We start from the raw sequence: 21,484 nt of genomic DNA on the forward strand, positions 1-21,484 counted from the left end.
CAAAAAAAATGTGTTTAGCTAAGCGTACTTTCTTTAACATGTCAGCAAAAGCTCGTCTAGCTAGAAGAATCTTTCTACCAACTGTGCAGAAAATACGTTCAATTAGACACACTTTTCATACTTTTTCTCCAAAATCAATCTATTTCTCTAAATCTGAAAAAAAACCACCTATTTAACCAATTTTAAAAAATAACTACATACATAATATATATATATATGTGTGTGTAATGTATATTATCTAAAAATAGTGGACAGGATTTGATCAACATTGCAACTCAAATGGGAAAAAAAATAATTATTTATGTTATCACTTATCACCAAAAGCAAAGCAAAGCCAGAAAAATAAATAAATAAATAAATAAATAAAAACTTTTCAAATAAAAACAAATGATTGCACAACTCTTTTTCATGATCCACCAACAAACACTGCCTCGTCTGCTTAAAAACATTCACTATAAATTATAGGGTATATTTCGTAATTGGTTATCCAACTTTTATAAGTTTTTATTTTAAATATCGGAAATAAATCTTTTTTGATTTTAGGCAATTTTTGTTAGCAACTATTTTGATTTTGGTCATTGATAATTCGATGTTTATTTTAGTTATTTAATTTCAGTAAAATTTTATTTTGAACACTCATCTTATTTTATATTTTATTTTTTATTTTTAGAATTAATTTTAGTTCTTCCCAATAAAAGGGAAAAGCTTGGGATTTTATACGGAATTACATGAGCTTTTATAGAGAAATACTTGAGTTTTTATAAGAAAACCATTTTATATTATTAATTTCCTTTATTTTTAGAATTAATTTTAGTTTTTCTTGTAAAATGAAAAATCTTGAATTTTATAAGGAATTATCTAGGTTTTATGATTGAATCAATTTGATTATTCTCAAATCAAACTTGAATATTTTGTACGATGTTCTCATTCACACCCTACCAAATCTAACTTGAAAATGTCAAATTTTATAAAAATTATTGTATTATGCATTTTTGTGGATTTAGTCCTCTATTTTAATTTGATCATTTATAATGTTTTGTTTTTCAAAAGTGTATTTTTATACTAATGTCAACTTTTTTTCACAAATGCTATCAAATAATTTGATATGATTTATTAATTTTGGATGTGGCATATACACATTAGCATTTTTTAGTGTAAATTACAATAGAGGTTACTCAATTATGGATTTTTTATTTTTGATTACTTAATTATGAAAAGTTATAAACGGTAATTTAATTATTTAATTGTCTTTTTTTGTCACCAACTGGCTAACATAAAAATGGAAACATCTTAAAATTCAAGATAGTTGAGTGACCAAAAAAGACAAAATTTAATAGTTGAGTGACCATTTTACAACTTTTCATAGTTGGGCCACAAAAAAAGAAATTTATTGATAGTTGAGTGACTATTTTGTAACTTTTTATAATTAGGTATCCAAGAAGAAAAGAAAATCATAATTGGGCTACTACTAATAGTTTACCCTAAACTATTTCAGGGAAAAATGTTGAATTACTGAAAATATACATTTTTAAAAGTAAAAGGACTATAAATTATCAAATAAAAAACACATAGTTCAGGGACCTCTATAAAATTTGACCAAGAAAACAGCCACAAATAATACACCACAGAATCCCGTAATCCTCGTGGTGAATGAAAAGACGACAAAAGATTGTACAACTGTTTTCATCAGCCTCTTAACAAAGTACTGATGCACGTGTCACTTCATTTTTGCTCTTCTATTTTAGGTTTAATTTTGCATTTAGTACTCCAATTATGTTGAAGTTTGATATTTAGTCATTTTCCTTTAATTTGATATAAATTTTTATATTGTTATTAGTAAGTCTAAATTTCCCATCAAATTGGTTATTAAGATAAATTTTTTGTAAATGAGATCTAAGGGCTTTTCCTAAATTTTAGAAATTCTCATTAGATATTTTAGTTTTTACTATATTATTTTTAATTTAATATTTAATAATTTTATATATTTTTAATTTATTAAAACTTTATATATAGACACCTCAATATTTTTTAATGTTTATATTTTATATATTACTATAAATTTAAAATTTATGTGTTATAAAATTAACAATATACAAATATAATATAATATGTTATAAACTTAGAGGACGTTTCGAGCTAGGTTCGGACTTTGAATTTTCAAACTCAAATTCAATTCATATTTTAAATGGGTTTAATTTTATTGCTCAAATTTATTTTTTGAACCTAATATTTTTATGAAAACCCTCTTAAATTTCTAAACCTTTGAGCTTTAGTAGATAACTCAACTTATGAGTCGATCTAACGGCTACATTAGCATTATAAAAGGAAAATTAAATTGGGTTAACTGCACTACTAGTCACCTAATTATTAATAAATTTTTTTTTGGTCACCCAATTATTCAATTTTGTATTTTGTATCACTAGTGAGCTAATGTAAAAATGAAGACACCCAAAACTTCAAAGATAGTTGGGTGACAAAAAAAGGCAAAACCGAAAAGTTGAGTGATAATTTTGTAACTTCTCATAATCGGGTGATAAAAAATAAATTTACTAATAGTTGAGTAGTAGTTTACCCAAAATAAATCTCAAATTTTAACATATTATAAGGACTAAAACTAATATTATACCTTTTTCATTTTCATTTTCTTTTAACCAGTATAGAGCGAGAAAATTCAGATCAGAAAGAATTGAATTCCCTCCCTTTTGTTCTCTTCCACGTTTTTCCCAATTAACCAAATAAATGGATAATTAATTCATTATCTAGTTTCGATTCCGATTCCAATTTCATATATGGGAATAATAATATTCCCCTTTTCTTTCCTTTTAAATTAATTTTCCTTTCCCCCAAACAGAGTACAATTTAATTCAATTTAATTGTTAACTCGTCTTTTCACCTTCCATTCTTCCTCGCGTCGTTGTTTATCTACAAATCTAATCACCAAATTGTATTCCCACATTCCCAATAAATTTTTTTGTTCGTCATCAGAATCAGATTCTTTTTTTTTTTTTTTGTCTTTTCAGTTTACCACTTAATTTCTCAACAATGCCTATTTAATTCCACCACAATGAGAATTCCCAAGAAGAACGTTGCCTTTTGCTTATCCCTCTTCTCCCCTGAATTTCCCGCTCCTTTTTCTTCCCGTATACTTCGATTCTCCACTGGATTTCCCGCCAAAATTAGACCTATCCACACTGCAGGTTACACTACTTAGCTCATCTTTTAGAATGCGTTGTGGCATTTATCATCTTCATTTTTTGGATTGTTTTTTGTTTGGTTTGTTGTGGTTGAGGTTAAGGGAAATTGTTTTCGTTTTTGGTGTTTTAAGTGTAAAATTGGAGGGAATGATAGAGTTTGAAAGTTAATTTAGTTGGAAAATTGGATTAGTTTTGATTGAGGAATTGGAATTTTTAGGTGTTACTTGGCGCATATGTTGGAAGATTCTTAGGCTTGGAACTTAAACGTGGGTGCGCTGTTTGATCTTTTGATTTGACTTCTGAGGTAAGATGTCAAGGTTTTCTTTCTTGCCTGTTTGTCTCTAGGAAATTGTACTGTTTTTAGATTTTAAAAAGATTTTTTTTTTTTTTTTGTAATTTCTTCACGGTTTTAATTGAGTAATGTTAGAGTATTGTGTTGATAATGCAAAGGTATTGTCCTTTTTGGGTGCAGCTGAAGCGAATAATACCTTTGTGTTATCAGCATAATGAGACACTCAGGTTCATACTAATTTGATTGTATGAGTCATCTCGCTGGTTTGTATATCTAATACTTGAATTCTCATATGAATCTATCGAAAATGTTAAGATGATTGTTGTGAATATGTTGCTGGTTTAATTAACCGGGCTTCTAGTGGCTTTTGGGTAATATTCATTCTTTGAGGACATGATGATTGTTGTTGGCATGAGACACATGTTAATGGATTAGGGAATTAGATTGAATCATTTTTTGCCATTAGTGCTAACCCCCTTTTATCCATGCCAATATATTCAGGGTTTAATCAATCGAACTCTCGCTACTCAAAGGACGATAGTGCTGGGACCATTTTAGGTGATAAAGCTTCACAATCTCATCTTATGGCCAGCAGCAACGGTGTTGAGGGACTGCATGTATGGTCATCTCCTGAAGGAGGATGTAAAATTGATATAGGAAAGCAAATTTTCTGCAACAGGTCGCTGAATATGAAGAATATTCTTGCTGTTGGCTTTGATATGGATTATACCTTAGCACAATATAAACCTGAGACTTTTGAGTCCCTTGCGTATGAAGGCACAATCAGAAAATTGGTGTATGATTTGGGCTATCCTCAAGAGGTTTGTTAGGTTTAAGCGTTTTTACATCCAACTGAGAAATAATGTTGATTTTGAGTGATATGTGGAGGCATGCTGATAGGGATAAAATTTCATGCAGTTACTAGAGTGGACTTTTGATCCGAAGTACATGGTTAGAGGCTTGGTTCTAGACAAAAAGAGAGGAAATATCTTGAAGGTTGACACATTTATTTTCTGCTACAGTTATCTCTAGCCAGCTTGAAATAATAGTTGTCTGTTGCTCTCTGTCATCTACTGTGCTTGACTATGTTTGTTTCTTGTGATGGTTGTCATTTTAACAGATGGATCGACATAAGTATGTTAAAGTAGCATACCATGGGTTCAGAGAGTTGTCAAAGGAAGATAAAGTTGGAACCTATGGGAATACGCTCATTCGGGATTCTTTTGATGAGCCAGATTATGCCCTCATTGATACACTCTTTTCACTAGCTGAAGCTTACTTGTTTGCTCAACTTGTTGACTATAAGGACAATAATCCTGGAAAAGTTCCTGAGGGTGCTGAGTAAGAAATTTAACTACTGCTTCTTCAATAATTTTATAACTATTTAAATTTCTGTGTTACTGCTTCTTTCTACTCTTCTAGAAAAATCCAAACAATGTTTGAAAAGTTGCCATCAGTGTAACAGGTAGTTACCACATGCTAGTAGTAGTTTTTAACGAGATATATTAAGTTACAAAGCAGTACACGTTTGTAATTTTTATTTGATTCTACTATATAATTGCCAAACAGTAATATAAAAAAAAATGCTACATGGTTTGACACTCAATTATAACATAAAGTGAGAACTGTTAGGTACTTAAATCCTGATTCCTTTTATCAGGTTTTGTATATTGAGCAATCCCTACTATAAATGATGCTTTCAGTTACTCCCACATGTACAAAGATGTTCGTGCTGCTGTTGATTTGTGCCACAGGGATGGAACCTTAAAGCAGATGGTTGCAAAGGATCCTAAAAGGTAATTAAACAGTGACATTGGTTTTATAATTTTAAGTTACAACTAAGACTAAGATTGGTTGTCAATCTCTATTTAAATTCAAGAGAAGCTGGCAAAATGGGGCAGATTTTTATTTGTTAGGACATTCTCTGATAATGCATTTTGAGATTTTTTTTATTTAGTTTTCCATTTCATTGTCAGGTATATCAATGAAGATACCTCTATAGTACCAATGTTCAAAATGCTAAGGGATTCTGGCCGTTCTACATTCTTGGTGACAAATAGGTATATGTCTCTTGCTGATTTCATATCTTCATTGTTTATGCATGAAAAGTAGTAAGGGATTCAATGCAAATTTCTTGTCCTTTTTTTTTTGAAGAGATTTTGCCTAATGTTGGAAGATTTTGGCACACATGCTATAGATGGTTTTGGTTTTGTACTTGGTGATTCTTGAGTTTTTTGCTTTTTAATTGAAAGTATGTACAAGAGCTTCTTTATATTACCATATCCGACTTCCATTTTCTAAGGCTGTCTAGAATGATAAGTTAACAATTGAAATCTCTTGCAGTTTATGGGACTACACAAATATTGTAATGAACTTTCTCTGTGCATCTCGTACATTGGATGGTAGTCTCAGTTGCAATTTTGATTGGCTCCAATATTTTGATGTTGTCATCACTGGCAGGTTTAGTTTCCTCCTAGTTCATCATAATACTAGTAATAGTTTCTCTTTTGTTTTTATTAATATCTACAACACATGTTTTCTGCTTTCATCCTTTGATTTCTGACATTGAAGATGAAAGTATCCTTACAGTGCAAAACCTGGATTTTTTCAAGAAGAGAACCGTGCCAATATTTTTGAGGTTGAACCTGAGTCTGGAATGCTTCTCAATACTGACAATGGAACTCCTATGCCCCAGGTTGGTTGAAATATACTATCGTAATTCTGGATTCACTCAGTAGTATGTCTATGTCATATGGTAATTTGGTGATTTGAACACATTTTTTGATAAAAGGTGGGAAGTACATCGCCGGAAGTTCTATTTAAGGCATTAAACAAGAGTTGCCGAGTCTTCCAGGTATTTTGAATACTATCTAGTACTGGATATTGACATATTACATCAAATGTATTATTAGATATTATGAGATTACGACTAAAATTTATTTGAACTTTTCAGGGTGGCAATGTTGCTCATCTTCATAAGTTGCTTTCTATAGAGTCAAGTTCACAGGTGATTCTTCTTTGTTTGATCTGGTGAATCATAAAAGAGTTGTGGTCTTCATATGTGTCTTTTCATGTAATCTTTCACTTGTTAAATTCCATAGTAGATTCTCTAACATAGTTTGGTCCCTGAGTCCACCTTGGAGGTCCTTGTTTCATTGTTTGTCTTTCATTATCTATTAGTTCCTTGCTTCTTTTAGGTGCTTTATGTTGGTGACCATATCTATGGAGATATTTTGCGGAGCAAGAAGGTTCTTGGTATGAATTATATTTATTCTTCATCCCCTCCTTTTTCCTTGTTTTCTGTAGCATTTAAATTGTTCATTATTGTTTATTTTAATCTTGTGAGATTGACCTTTAAAGTTTGGTATCTAAATGGGACAATTAGTACTTCTAGTCTATGGAATATAATTAGATTTTGTAGTATGCACTCCTCATTTAATTTTCTGTATGTTTGTCATCATTATTTTCATTGACTGTTACGTTATTTTCATTGCTGTTAAGATGAGCAAATATTGTGCTTTTAATTTTGTAATTTACCTGTGATTAGGATGGAGAACAATGCTTGTTGTTCCAGAGCTTGAGAGGGAGGTCAAATTGCTTTGGGAATTAAGAGATATGCGAAAGGTGGGTTTTACATGTTTTTTATATGATGTTAAATTGAGATGGTTGCAATGGTCTTTCAATCTTATATTATTTGGATAATATAGTGCAAATTTTTATAATTCATCGAGAAGAATCTGTTGTAATAACAATTAATTCCATAGCTTGAATGATTTTCTAGTAATGAACATTTTGCTCGCTTCTTTTCTTTTGATGCATATTTGTTACCACTGGTATTTTATTTCGCTTGCGATTAATACTAATGCTTTCATGCAGCAACTAAGGTTGTTGAGGAACGAGCGTGATCTTGTCGAAGATCAAATTCATCATTTGAAATGGTCTCTTAAGTAAGTGCCTATTCTATCATTCAAAACAATGTTATTAATACTCGGTTTTTGTTGTTGTTAAGAGTTGCATTCCTATTGTTCAGATTTGAAAGTTTTCGTGATGATGAAAAACAGAAAATGACTTCTGCTTTGGGTGAACTGGAGGTTAGGCTCTATAAGTCATCGATCTATTTTATGTAGTGCCTGATGAAATATCGATTTAAAGGTTTCTCAGATTTTTTTTGTTCAATGTTTTCCCTAAAACAGTCTCAAAGGGATCAAGCACGACTTGCTCATCAACAAGCTCAACGGGAGTGTCATCAAAAGGTGGAGGAACTCCCTTGTTCTATTCGCTTAATAGTATGAGCAATGGTAAAAATACCAAGAAGGCTCTTGAACTAGTTGTCGGATTGTTGTTTGCCTTTTTTATTAAAAAGAATGGGTAAATTAGTCCCTATGCATTAGATTAAAGAGCAAACTAGTCTTTTTTGTTAAAAATTTCATTCTTTAATGTTAAAAACTGATGTGGCTGACGAAATAACCAAATAGATACATGTCTGAGGTATAGAGATTTGTTTGTTTTTAATAGTAAAAATGAATGGAATTTTTAACAGACGGACAAGTTTGCTCTTTAATCTTACATATAAGGATTAATTTTAAAAGGGGCAAAATGCAATTCGACTTTCAGTAGCAGGGCCTCTATGATATTTTTACCTATGATCAACCTTTGAATCCAGGCACTGACAATGCTTATTTTATCTTTTCACGTAATAGTTCCATAAGATCTGGGGACAACTCATGAAGACTGGCTATCAAAACTCTCGCTTTGCCCATCAGGTACGACTAAACCGAACCATCCATCATCCTTCTTATAAGAGTTTGATCACGACCCATCAGCTGACTGGATACTCTCATTTCGCACCTTTGGGTGGCAAAGCCTTGAGAGACCGGTTGGTCATCCAAAGAGGACAATAACTACTTATGTGCATGATACAGTGGGTCGTAACAGAGCTATAGGAGTTTGTTGTAAACCGTGCAGAACGTTTTATTCGTTATTTACTGAAGTTGTTCCATTTTTTTTTTTTTGCACGATGCAGGTCGAAAGATTTGCTTGTCTATACACTAGCCAAGTCTCCAACTTAAGTTTGTATTCCCCAGATAAGTATTATAGACCAAGTGAAGATTTCATGCCCCATGAATTTCATATTCTTCCCCTTTGAAAAAAAAAAAGCAAAACCTCAAAAAACCCATATCTGGAGGGTTAAAAACATAGCCTCAACGTCCTCATTTTATGTTCTTGTCCATGCAATCATGGCTTCCTTTACTGTATTTAATTTACTCATTTAAATCCTCACTTGATTGAAAAAGATATATATATGCTTTTGTACTTTGTCTTGATCCTTGATTTTGCACCCTATTAAATGTTGAGATATGCAAGAGAAATTGTCAATTAATTTTGATTCTCTGTTTTTTTCTTTTGGTTTGGTACAATTAGATTCAATGTGTAGTTTGATACATAAAATTTAATTGTGGTTTAGATATATATGTGAAACTTTAATTTTGATTTAATTATACATGTTTAAAGAAATAAATACATAAAATTATTTATATATTGGATAAATATAAATATTTGTGGTATGGAATATATAAATATAAAATGATGTTATATTTGTTAATAATTTGAGAATTGGATAAAATCAAAATTTCATATATAAAATTGTATATTAGAACAAAGTTTAATTAATATTTTGTTTATGTACGATTTTAAGATTTATCACTTTTTGATTTAGTGATATTGTCTAACGTAGGAGGTGAGCAAAATCGGTTATCATAGTTGGTTATCAATTATAAATCTTCATAATTTAATTTTTCAATTTTATCAACTTTTGATATATATTTTCTTAAATTAAAAAAAGTTTTATAACCAAACCAAGTAATGTTATAATCGGTTCGGATTGGTTGGTTTAATAAAAACAAACAGATACAAATTGGTAAAAAAATTCTTATGTCAAAAGATTTTTACTCTATTAAATGTTAATTGTCAAATTTTGTTAAAAAGAATAAGGGTTAAATTTATAAAATATATAAATATTGAAGACTGAATTTATCATTATGTCAAAAATAAAAATTAGGACAAAACTTGCAGTTCAACCCATTTATATTTAAACAACAATTGTACCCAAAATTAATGCTCTAATTGATTTGATCATTTGTCCAATTTTTACAACATTGATCAAACTTTAAACAAATTGCTACAAGTTATTGTACATAAAAGGGAAAAAATTGAGTTCAACTTAAAACTCAAGTCTGTCGATTAATTAATTTAACTATGAGATTGATCGATTGAGTTTGAATTTCAGATTTTTTTAATCAAACCAGTTAGATCGAATACTCTCCCCTAATTTAATATTGTGTTGTGGTAGTACTTATAATGCAACAAAGAGTACTAATGCAACTTTACACTCTATATAGAAAGTGACAATTACACTGAAAAAATGCTGCTTGTAATGAGAAATTTGACTACAAAACAAGCTTTGAAATATCCAAAAATTCTCAATTCACGCAATAGTTTCCCCGTCTTGTCATCATAGCCAGCTTCGGCTGCTTTGGTTAGGCCTAGTCGGAGCCTATAAGGTTTCCTCGTAACACAGCTATCAAACCCGAAGGTTGAACCGGCACTAACAATCTTTGATACAAATAGCAAACACTCAATCGGCTAGTTCTCATCTAACCTCTCTGTGTCCTGTATGTCGATTGGCTCAGGGAAAATTTCATTCGACGACCTTTTATTTGAAGACGAGTGATCGATATTCCCACTACTATGAGAACCTACTCTACTTGATTGCCTTATACCACTAAAACCTTCTCGGTTTTGTTGACCCGAAATGTTGGTGTTCTCAGACGAGCTTTGTCTCCAACTACCGAAGAATGCTGCATTCCACGACCGTCTCGATGAAGTCGTTCTTAGCTTCATGGAGCTAAAACTCTCTTCTCGTACAACTTTCAACGGGTTTTCCAATGCTCGAAGTATATGTTTCATTGAAGGCCTTTTTGATGGTTTTGGATTAAGGCATGATCTTGCTATAATTGCCATTGCCCATACTTCTTCTAATAGATCTTCATCTACTATCAATGATGGGTCCATGATTTTTGTCACCATTTCTTTATCATATATGCTGATGCATGGTAAGGTTTGCTCGAGCCATTCCTTCGTAGATGTATCTTCCACTTTACTGATCCCAAGTTTCCCTGTTATAAGCTCGAGTAATACTTTTCCGAAACAATACACATCGTAGGCGCAAGTAGCTGAAGCAGAACCTGTCCGTTCCAAAAGAAACATAAGAATATGTTGAAAAAAGCCTATGAAATGATGTATTGTTTTATATTTCGGAATCTCTGACCCCAAAACCAAGGGTGAAGACAAAAAAAATTTATTGGGGGGAGGAGCCAGAATTGAATTATAGAATTTTTTTAGTGATCAAAATGTAATTTTATCATATATTAATTTATAATTCCATAATTTTTTAAGGGACTAAACATAATTTTTTCAAATTCTGGAGGGTCAAAGTGCAATTTTACTATAAACTAATTTGTAATTTTATTATTTTTAAAGGGACTAAATTGAAATTTTTTTATTTTTAGGGGGCCAAGGTCCTTGCCAGCCCCCTTGGGGTTGCCTCTGCCCGGAACTATGGTTTTTAGGGATAACTCAGAGTTCCCCATGCAAATCGTATCATTTTCAACAAAGAGGATAAAAGTACTATGGAAGCTATTGTAATAGGAGTCGGATTGCACTTTGCCTCCTCTACTAAAAAAAATGAGTAAATTAGTCATTGTATGTTATTAGATGAAATAACAAACTGATCCTTCTGTCAAAAATTCTATCCATTTTTAATGTTAAAAACTGGTCTATATATATTAGAATGGGGTACGCATGGTATGCCATAAGTAATTGTCTAGTTATTCCGTTAGCCATGCTAGTTTTGAACAATAGAAATAGATGAATTTTTTAACAGAAATAACCAATTGGCTTTTTCATCTAATGTACAAGGACTAATTTACCTATTTTTTAAGAAAAGGGGACAAAGTGCAATCTGACTCTTAGTAAAAGGACATTCACGGTACTTTTACTCAACAAAGGGTATACGCACACCCGCATAAACCAAATGGCAATGTATACATAACTAAATATATTAGAAACCGTGAAATAGAATTTTAGGTACCTGAACCTGAGGGGCCTGGCTCGGAGGTCCTGCATATCACAAAGAGAAATTTATTAAATCTCCGAACAAAATATACAATACCGGAGATCAAATTCTGACAACTTTGATGATTGTATGCATATTGTTTTACATTTACGAGGCCGCATTGAGATTGGATGTTAATGGATAATAGGAACACACGTGTCGAGCTATTTCATCACTCTATTTAAAAGTTTATAACTCTTATCCATTACTTAACTGAGTCGGATTATGAGTATGGCTAACCTCGTGCATGTCTGAGTTTCCTTGGATATCAAGTTTTGACAGTACCGATACCGTAAAACATGTATTGGAAACAACCCAGCAAATGCAAACGTAGCACAAACAGTCAAAAACAAGGTACTCGTCAAGAGCCAGGCAACTAACTGGGCCTGCAAACCAATAACGGTTCGATTATATCATTCAACCTTACATATGAACCTTGAGCCAATCCGGTATTGACTCCAATGTATTGGCTTGAATAAGGCCCGGCTTACAATAAGCATAGCAATACGGTACCAAGTGCTTTCATTTTAAGATAAAAAGATTGGTGAAAACAATAGGGTGCCGGAACTGCATACCGAAAGATGCAAAACCGGGTATAGTTAAAACTAAAAGACTAGAATATAAAAATAGAATGCAAAACCGGATATACTCGGTTGTTTCAAAACTGCTAATACTAACTCGAAAAAAAGGTAAAATAGAGTAACTTGTATGATACTTACCCCGGCTTCCGAAGCAACCTCGTGAGCACCTTTTGGTGTGTATCCCCTTCTTGGCAATGAACTTCACTCAAGCTTCCAAGTCTCACTTCAAATTTATCATCAAGAAGGATACTGCTTGCTTGAATATCCCTTTAACCAAAAAAGTAAATACGGAATTAATGATTGATACTATAACGAAAAGGGAATTGTGAAGCTCGTGAAAGTTGTAAAATTTACCTGTGAACAAGGGGAGGGTTACATTCATGGTGTAAGTAGCATAGGCCTTCGGCAGCTCCGGTAGCTACTTTCAACCTCGTAATCCAATCCAAGGACTTTAAACTATCGTCATCCGAGTTGATAGCCCTGTAAAACGAATTAGCCAAATCTCCATTCGGCATATACTTATAGACCAAAAGCTTATCAGTTTCATGCTCCAAGCAGTGCCCCAAGAGCGGGATGAACCTCGTATGAGAAAGCTTTCTGAATAATTCCAATTCCGTGGTATATGATTCTTTCTTGAAAGAGCTCGAATTGACCTTTTTGATGACCACAGGGATACCACCTTCTAAGATGCCACGGAATAAGTCACCCGAGTGACCATGCTTGATAAAATTCGTGTCACTAAAATTACCGGTTGCTCGGAGCAATTGCTCGTATGTGAATGGATCTCCGGAACCGGATACATTTGTAGGATCTTTAGGAAGTTGAGGAGCGCTATCACTTTCCCGAACAGGCCCTATATCAGTACTCCGTCTTTGATTTGTAAGCCCCGTATTATACCGTCTCAAGAGCAGCACTAGCACCAATACCAAAACTAAAATGAAGCCAAGTCCACCAAGTACTCCGGCCAAGATAAATATCCATCTTCGGCTCCCAGAACTAGATTTTGCAGCAGTTGATGGTGGTGCCCCGGAATTATCAAAACGTAGCCCTCTTTCGTTATAAAAGGTCCTACAATCATCCAAACTCCTCTGGTTCGGTCGTTGAAAGCAATTCATGTTAACATTAGCATTCCTTTCATCGTCATTAACTATGCCTTGCAAATAGTTACCCGAAACATCAATGAATTTGAACATCCTGAGCGAAAAATCCAAAGTTCCATAAAACAGATTGTTTGACAAATTAAACACGGCACCCGGAGCAACACCATGGTTAGAACTAGGAGCTGGTAAATGACCCGAAAAGTTGTTATTTGATACATCGAAGACTGTCAAATTAGGCATTGACCAAAAACTACCATTAACATCACCATCAAGCTTGTTCCCACTCAAATCCACAACTTGTAACTCAACAAGATTCGAAAACAAATCAACCGGTAAACGACCTTCGAGCTCGTTGTTTTCGATTATCATCTTTTGTAAGCTTTTCAACATGGTGAATTCAACAGGTAATGATCCATACAATGAATTTTTACTAAGATCAAGTTCAAGTAACTTAGAAAGGTTACTAAATTGAACAGGGATTGAACCAGAGAGGTTATTATCAGAGACATTTAAGACTTTAAGAGCTTTTAATGAAGATAAACTAGGAGGAATTGACCCAGATAAGTAATTTGAACTAAGTTGAAGCTCTTCAATGTTTATAAGTGACCCAAAGCTTAATGGAATCGACCCAGTAAGTGAATTAATCGAAAGATCAAGTGATTTTAAGTTCTTCAATTCACCCAATACAGAAGGAATTGAACCAGCAAGGTTATTGTTACTAAGATATAAAGAACTGAGTCGGGACGAGTTACCGAGTGAACTAGGGATTGAACCAGAGATATTACAAGATCGGAGATCAAGTACTTCGAGATGAACCAACCGGTTTCCGAACAAATCAGGGATTGAACCGGGAAGAGGGAACCCGGAAGCGTTGAAAGAGATTAAACGGGTCAAATTCAGCAATGATTCGACGTTGAACCGGGGATACAATCGTCCGATTCTGGTTCTTCTTAAACCGGAAACGGTGATGTTCGTAACGGTGCCGTTTTGACATCGGATGCCGGTCCAGGTGGTGCAAGGGTCGGTTTTGATCGGCCAGTCTTTGCCTCGGAGACCCAACGATGAACGGAGGTCGAGTAATGCTCTCCGTTCGGTTTGTGAGTTTATTGTAACTCGCTGAGTTAACACGGACTGAGTCAAGAACGAGATTAGAGCTAAAAATAAGATTGGTAACACATTTCTTTGAGCTCCCATTGATGTAAATTAAATCCTCATGAAGCTCTGTGTCATCTTCTTCAATTAAAAAAATAAAAACAAAAAAAGATTAGTTTCTTATCTTGTTCATTACCATTAAATAATCCAATAAAAATAAAGAAATGGGAAATTTTTTGTTTCTTCGTAAAATTCATACCTTCGATCACGAGCTTGAATTCTTCAAAAAAAAAATTTAATAATTTAACCAATGAAAAATAGCTAAAAAGGGGTAATCTTCAAGATTAAGCTAAGCTAACTAAAATGGCTAAAAAAGAGTTGTTGTTTGTTTCTCGAGAAAATTTTTTAAAAAAGAAGAATAAATGAATGATGGCACGAGCTTTTAAGAGAATGGGGGTCATAAGCCATTAATGAGTTAAAAAAAAAAAAGGGTTTCATTTCACCATCCACCGAAGCTATTTAATGAAAAAAAAAAATGGTCTTCCAATGAACTGTAGAAAAGATTCTTTAACACCCTTTTCACTTAATTATACGCCTAATTTACTTAAAACTCAGCAAAGAAAAGCAAAGCAATGGGGTTTTTTTGTTTGTGAACCAGATTTTAGCTTCAATGGTGGATGGATTTTTATGATTTTTGTTTCCATTGACTTGGAAAAACTGGGAAAAAAAGGTGTTTTGATTTTAGTCGTGAATGGCCGCTGAGGTAAACAACAAAATTTGTGATTATGATTTATGAAAAAGAAAAAACAATGAATGCTTTCGTTTCATATCATTGCGGCTTGTAATCAATCAAATAGTAAAAGCTTGGGAAATGATATGAGATTGAGTAGTGAAGTTTTTGGTTAATTTCTGTTTTTGGTCCCTATATTATTATCAAATTTGGATTTTTTATTCTTCAATTCGATGTAATTTTGTCCTCTAAAGACAACAAAAACTATTCTTTAAGCTAGTCTTTTTCTCACTTTACTTTTTTTTTTTTTGTCAAAAGTGGTAGCTAAATTATAAACTTCATCTCGTTTTACTCAAAAAAGTGTATGAAGTTTAATAACATGTCACGTTTTTATTGGCTGATATCATGTTGTGATATAAAATGAGACAAAATTGATAGTTTAAATACTATTTTTAATAAAAAATGTAAATACATAAATGAAAAAGTGATAAAATTTGAGACCAATTTTACATTTAAACCATTTTATAATGTCATTAATAGTTAACTACTTCAATTAAAATGTTAGGTGGATATCTTTTCTTAAAAATACACCAAAATTTTGAAAGCATAATCATGCAAATTTAAAAGTATAAAAATTAAATCTTGATTTGGTCAAATTAATGATTTTAGTCCCTTAATTTTACTCAAATTTGGGATTTAGACTTTATCATTAATTTAGTATAATTTGATTTTTGCTTTTATAATGTCATTAGTTTATTGAAATAATTTACAATGATGACATGAATTTTTACGGAAAAAGAACCCTTTCAATGCAGAAACGTTTACGTAAACATAATGAACTAGATCGTGCAGGAAAAAAAAAATCAATTTTGGGATTTTAAGCGGAATAGTTATTTAGTGTTTAATTATTTTGGAGTTGGACTTCGTAAATACATTATAAAATTAAATTGTATCAAATTAAAGTGTAGAGATTAAATTTATAATTTAAATATAATAGAGGGACTAAAATCATAATTTGACCTAAAATCTTCTTATTTATTTTTCTCGGAAAAAGAACTATCAATGGAATTGCTTTCTTTTGGCCCACTCTCTCTGTTCCCATGCCAAGTTGTCAGTTTGGATTTGTAACTATATGTTAAAATTTGTTATAAGTATTAGTACTCTTTGTAATTATTGTAATTTTATTTTTAATAAGGTTTAATTTATGATTTAGTCCTTAAAATATACTTTTTATTTTGGTACTTAAATTTATTGTCTCAATTTGGTACTTAAAAGTATCAATTTCTTTTATTTTAGGTTATTTTTTTATCAGATGTTAAAAAAGCAATTAAACAACTTTGGCCAATAAAAAGCACCCCATGGCATGTTTTGGCCAATGAAAAATATCACATTGCAATTAGGTTTATTTAAAATAAAAATATTAAATTTAAATTTAAAATTTATAATATTAAAATATTAAAATTATCATATTATAAATTTTAAAATTCAAAATAATATATCAAAATTGAAAATGTTATAAAAATTTAAAAATTTAAATTCCAAGTAATTGCAAAAAAATTTGAAATTTAAGTACCTTTTTAGAATTTTTAGAATTATATATTTTATAATTTTATAAAATATTTTAAAAATTTTATTTTTTAATCATATTATTAATTTCAACTAATTTTTTCAATTATCGTTTTCTTTGTAAGTTTTATTTTTATATTTTTTATAAATTATATTTTTTTCTAGATTATATATATTTTTCTGAATTTTTATATATTTATTTCTATTTTTATATTTTTAATGTGTATATACATTTAATAAAATAAAATATCTATTTTTACATATATATGTCACGTGGTGATTTGTGATTGGCTGTAATAAATTTTTTAACACTTGAAAGAAAATGGACTAAAAAATATAACGGACACATACTTTAGGTACTAAATTAAAATTTGTGTGTACTTTAGGTACCAAATCGTGAATTAAGCATTTCAATCATTTAATCCTCTACTTTTCATATTTTAAATTTCAAGTCCAATTGTTAACATTATTAAAAATTTTATCTTATATTTGTTAGTATGAATTTCATCTTAAATTTTTAGTATGATATTTTGAAATTAAAAAAAAATCACCTAGTAGCCATTTAATTAAAAATGTCACATGTCATAATTTGATTAATTCAGAGATTTTTTTTAACCGAAATTAAAGGTTGATACCTAAAGTAGTAACGAAACAAAACTTTAGGTATCTAAATTTGAAAAGTTGGATAGTTTAAGTACCTATTTTTCATTTAAGCCTTAATTTAATTATTAAATTGAAACATTTTGAAGTTTATAGACTAATTTAAAAATTAGCTTACAATTTTGGGATGCATATGCAATTAATCCATCTTTATAAACTTAAATTCGTATTACTTAAACGAAGCAAATTTGGAATTTTATTATACATGGAACAATTTGTAAAGACGAAGCAACTATTAGGAGTCAACGATCAAGTTTTTATGGTCAAAGGTATAATCCAAAGTACTTTTCAATACAATAATAATAATAATAATAATAATTTTATTATTATTATTTATGGTGGATTTTTAAATTTTACAATCGGGATTAAAAGATTTTCGTGTGTGTTATTTATTTAAAAAAATCAATCATTAGTATATTTTATTTAGTAAACAAAATTATTGCATATCATAAAAATTAAAATTAAAATTAAAATTATTAAATTTTATTTATAATGATGTGAAATCCATAATTATATATCACCTAATTAAAAATGTACTTAAATAAATTAAAAAGTATCATAGAGGTCTCTATATTAGGAGCCAAATTGTATTTTATTTCTTTTACTCAAAAAATGAGTAAATTAGTCTCAACATATTAGATGAAAGAGTAAAATGATCATTTTCTGTTAAAAATTTCATCTACTTTTACTGTCAAAATCTACACGATTGACAAGACAACTAGATAGTTACACATGGCATGTCATGCATGTATATCTCATGTTGACGTACATTAACTAATTTTAAACAGAAGGATAAGTTTATTGCTCGATATAACGTACAACGACTGAGTTATCTATTTTTTAAGTAAATAGAATAAAATACAATCTGACTTACCTCTAAAAATTCAGATTAGATATTTTTCATGAATTATAAATTATTAACTTAAAAAAACAAATAAGATAGTCGTTGACGTGGCATTTCAACGCGGATTTCCACGTGGACCCCTTAGCCAAACGCGTTTTATTATTATTTTTCCCACTTGAAAAAGTATTTTTTTTTCTTCTAAATCTCAATTATTCCTTACTTTATCTTAAAAAACGACAATATATTAGCTCACGTGTAACATCAAACATCATTTTTTTTCGTACCCAATTATTTTTGTTTAGTCAATAATATTATTTAAATATATTTTATTAATTTAATTTTAAACCGTTCCCATGAGAATAATAAACACCTATATTTATTTTTTATGGAATTTAGATAGGAAAGCAAAAGATTTGAATCATGTTTTATGACATGATTTTCATAAATATAATTATATATTATTTTTATATTATAATTATTTTTAATGTGTGTATATGTATAATAGTTAAAACTAGGGATTGAATCGAGTAAAAAATTTAAATTAGTTGAGTGAAGAGTTTTATTTTTTATCTTGAAGTAATTTAAAATTTTTCAAATAAGTAGAGTAAAATAAAATAAGAGTTGAGTCAAATAAATTTGTCGAGTTAAATAGATTAAATTTGGTTTGGTTCGGCTTTGACTGACAAGATAAAAATCGCTATTACTTGAATTGAATTGGATTCTGTTTTTATTAATATAAAAAATCGGGTTGATCCGAATCGATGAAATTTAGTTCAATTTAGCATTTTATAAGATAAGCCAAACTTAAAAAAAAAAAAAACTCAAACTGGATCAAAATAAAATTAGATGAAAGTATTTGCTAAGTTTCTCTATTATAATATTTAGATTAAATGAATCAATTTAGTCCCTATACTATTGAAAATAATCAAATAAAGTCCAATTGTATCAGAATTAATATTTACTGTTTAAAAGAATGACATAAAATTTATTTATTTTCCAATTAACGCTCAACTAAAAACAAAATATTTTATTTATAGAACCATGATGTTAAATCTGTTAAACAATTAATGATATTTTTTAAATAACGAATGTTGATTCTATTAAAACTTGAGTTTATTTGATTCTTTTAATAATACAGGATTAATTCAATTTATTTAATAGTAGAATGATTAGTTTGATTCAATTCTTATATTAGAAGGACCTTCCAAGGAATTTCACCAGTAAAATAATTAAGAAAATATAAAAAGGAAGGAAAACGATGACAATGAAAGCAATGAAAATTACGTGTCTAAAATTGCCATATAAAGAAGGAAAAAAAAAAGCTACGTGTCCAATTGTTCCACGTCAAGGGCCCCACCGATTCGATAACGAATGAAAGAGACAAAAGCATTATTGAAATCATCAACAGTTATACGTGTCATTATTTAATTGGATGACAAGTTTTATTAGTAGCCGCCACGAAAGTGAGAGCATGTTTTTTTGACTTGGTCTTTGCCAAACATTTCCGACAAAAAGATAATTTTTTTTTAAATAAAAAAGTTGAAAACTGTTAGAAAAGAACACACAAATCACAATCATATAATAATATAAAGTTAAAAAATGAAAATAATAAAGTAATAATAATACTGCCTAATTTGGTGAAATTGTCATGAATTCCACTCTACTAAGAATTAGATTACATTTTGTTCCCTCTACTTTAAAAATAGATAAATTAGTCCTTATATATTAGATAATAAAATAAACCGTTCTTTCTGTTAATAATTTCATCAATTGCTACTGTTAAAAATTGGTCATATATATCAACATGTAGTATATCATGTATCATTATATGGTTATTCAATCAGTCGCTTTTAATAGTACAAATGAATGAATTTTTTAACAGAAATAACCAATTTAATTTCTGGTTTAAAGTATATGGACTAATTTGCCCATTTTTTGAGTAGAGGGATAAAATGCGATCTGACTTCTAGTACAATGGTCTTCGTGGTACTTTTATCATGTAATTATGAAGTTGATCGTTTCATATTAAAACATTTAAAATGTTAGTTCATTTATTTTAAATTTGTTAGAATTTAATCCTTCTACTTTATGAAACTGAAAAGTTAATTTAGTTGTTGATAAGCGCATAAGCTTGAACAGTTGGATTTGGTAATTCTTTGTATATAAATTACAAAATTGTTGTTGCTCTTTTTTATAATTAATTGCATATAAATGATTGAACTATTAATTTTTTGTTCGATGGCTTAATGAAAAGGTCTAACAATGTTATTTAATTGGACTAATTTCTTAATTTTTGTAAAGTTTAAGATCAAATTTTGACAAACTAAAGTAGGAGGACTAATTTCTTAATGTTCATAAAGTGGAGGGATGGAGTTCACAATTGAACAATAATATTTTTAAAAAAAATCTTAAATCAATGTTTAGTCTTTACTGTTGAAAGAAAAGGAATCTTATCTTTACAAAGTCTGCTTTAGCTAAATAAAACCGAAGTATTTTCTTCGGTTTAAATTTGATTTTAGTCCTCTTATTATGTTAAAATTTGAAAATTAATCCTCTATCATAATTTTTCATGCTTTGAGTCCTCTTATTATGTTATGCATAGGTTTGAATTGATAATATCGTTAATCATTATGTTATTTAGCTTTTATAATATTATTTGTAGGTCTAAATTTACATGTAAGTTGAATGCTTAAGGGCTAAGGCTATTTTAAAATTTCATGTCATCAGTTCAACGACAACAACTATTGATATTATTAATTTGGACTTGTTAATAGCATTATAAAGGTAGAAGGACCAAATTCGTTAAGTTAAAAAAAAGACTAAATCAATATTATTGAAGATTAAACGTAACTGTGCATATATACAATGATAACCCTACGATTAGACAATATTATAATCTCTTTCCTTTCAATCTGATACAGTTTTTAAAAAATATATATATATTTCAAAGAGAAATAATTAAAATTTACAGGTGGTTGAGAGGCCGACTGGTTGGTGAATTTCAAAATGACAATTGGTTTGACTGATATTTTACAAGTAGAACTCTGAGCAGATCTAGAAAGTCTAAAATTGAGTTGGAACCAAGAATTCATGCAAGTTGAGTTAGAAAGTGATAATGCAATTTTGATTGAATTCATTCAGAATGGTTGGCCATAAGTGAGTAATGTTGATGAAATAAGATGCATTCATTACTAGTGTTTGAAACTTTGAGAAGTTAAGTTTAGACATATTCATAGGGATATCAATAAAGTA

At 30.1% G+C, this 21,484-nt stretch overlaps 2 protein-coding genes across 4 annotated transcripts; one reads left to right on the plus strand and one right to left on the minus strand.

The window, feature by feature from the left end:
• The first annotated feature begins 2,655 nt into the window (after positions 1-2,655).
• On the plus strand, positions 2,656-8,866 carry LOC108480501 (uncharacterized). 2 transcript variants are annotated; one of them, XM_017783522.2, is made up of 18 exons: positions 3,066-3,197; positions 3,412-3,498; positions 3,988-4,307; positions 4,405-4,482; positions 4,607-4,827; positions 5,190-5,282; positions 5,463-5,546; positions 5,830-5,946; positions 6,076-6,181; positions 6,278-6,340; positions 6,440-6,493; positions 6,684-6,741; positions 7,034-7,110; positions 7,363-7,433; positions 7,517-7,577; positions 7,680-7,739; positions 8,187-8,249; positions 8,510-8,866. In XM_017783522.2, exons 3-18 carry the CDS (start codon positions 4,071-4,073, stop codon positions 8,630-8,632), a joined length of 1,566 nt encoding a protein of 521 aa, XP_017639011.1. In that variant the 5' UTR covers positions 3,066-3,197; positions 3,412-3,498; positions 3,988-4,070; the 3' UTR covers positions 8,633-8,866. The 2 variants fall into 2 exon arrangements, with proteins under 2 accessions (XP_017639010.1, XP_017639011.1); XM_017783521.2 differs by lacking the exon at positions 3,412-3,498 and having other exon boundaries at positions 2,656-3,197.
• An 834-nt stretch (positions 8,867-9,700) lies between these two features.
• On the minus strand, positions 9,701-15,277 carry LOC108483298 (probable LRR receptor-like serine/threonine-protein kinase At2g16250). 2 transcript variants are annotated; one of them, XM_017786603.2, is made up of 5 exons: positions 14,692-15,277; positions 12,595-14,570; positions 12,379-12,507; positions 11,636-11,664; positions 9,701-10,730 (listed from the first exon to the last, which is right to left on the minus strand). In XM_017786603.2, exons 2-5 carry the CDS (start codon positions 14,532-14,534, stop codon positions 10,129-10,131), a joined length of 2,700 nt encoding a protein of 899 aa, XP_017642092.1. In that variant the 5' UTR covers positions 14,535-14,570; positions 14,692-15,277; the 3' UTR covers positions 9,701-10,128. The 2 variants fall into 2 exon arrangements, with proteins under 2 accessions (XP_017642092.1, XP_017642093.1); XM_017786604.2 differs by having other exon boundaries at positions 12,595-14,573.
• Positions 15,278-21,484: the final 6,207 nt, after the last annotated feature.

The sequence above is a fragment of the Gossypium arboreum genome, chromosome 6 (genome assembly GCF_025698485.1).
Source record: "Gossypium arboreum isolate Shixiya-1 chromosome 6, ASM2569848v2, whole genome shotgun sequence".
In the NCBI taxonomy this organism is placed as follows: domain Eukaryota; kingdom Viridiplantae; phylum Streptophyta; class Magnoliopsida; order Malvales; family Malvaceae; genus Gossypium; species Gossypium arboreum.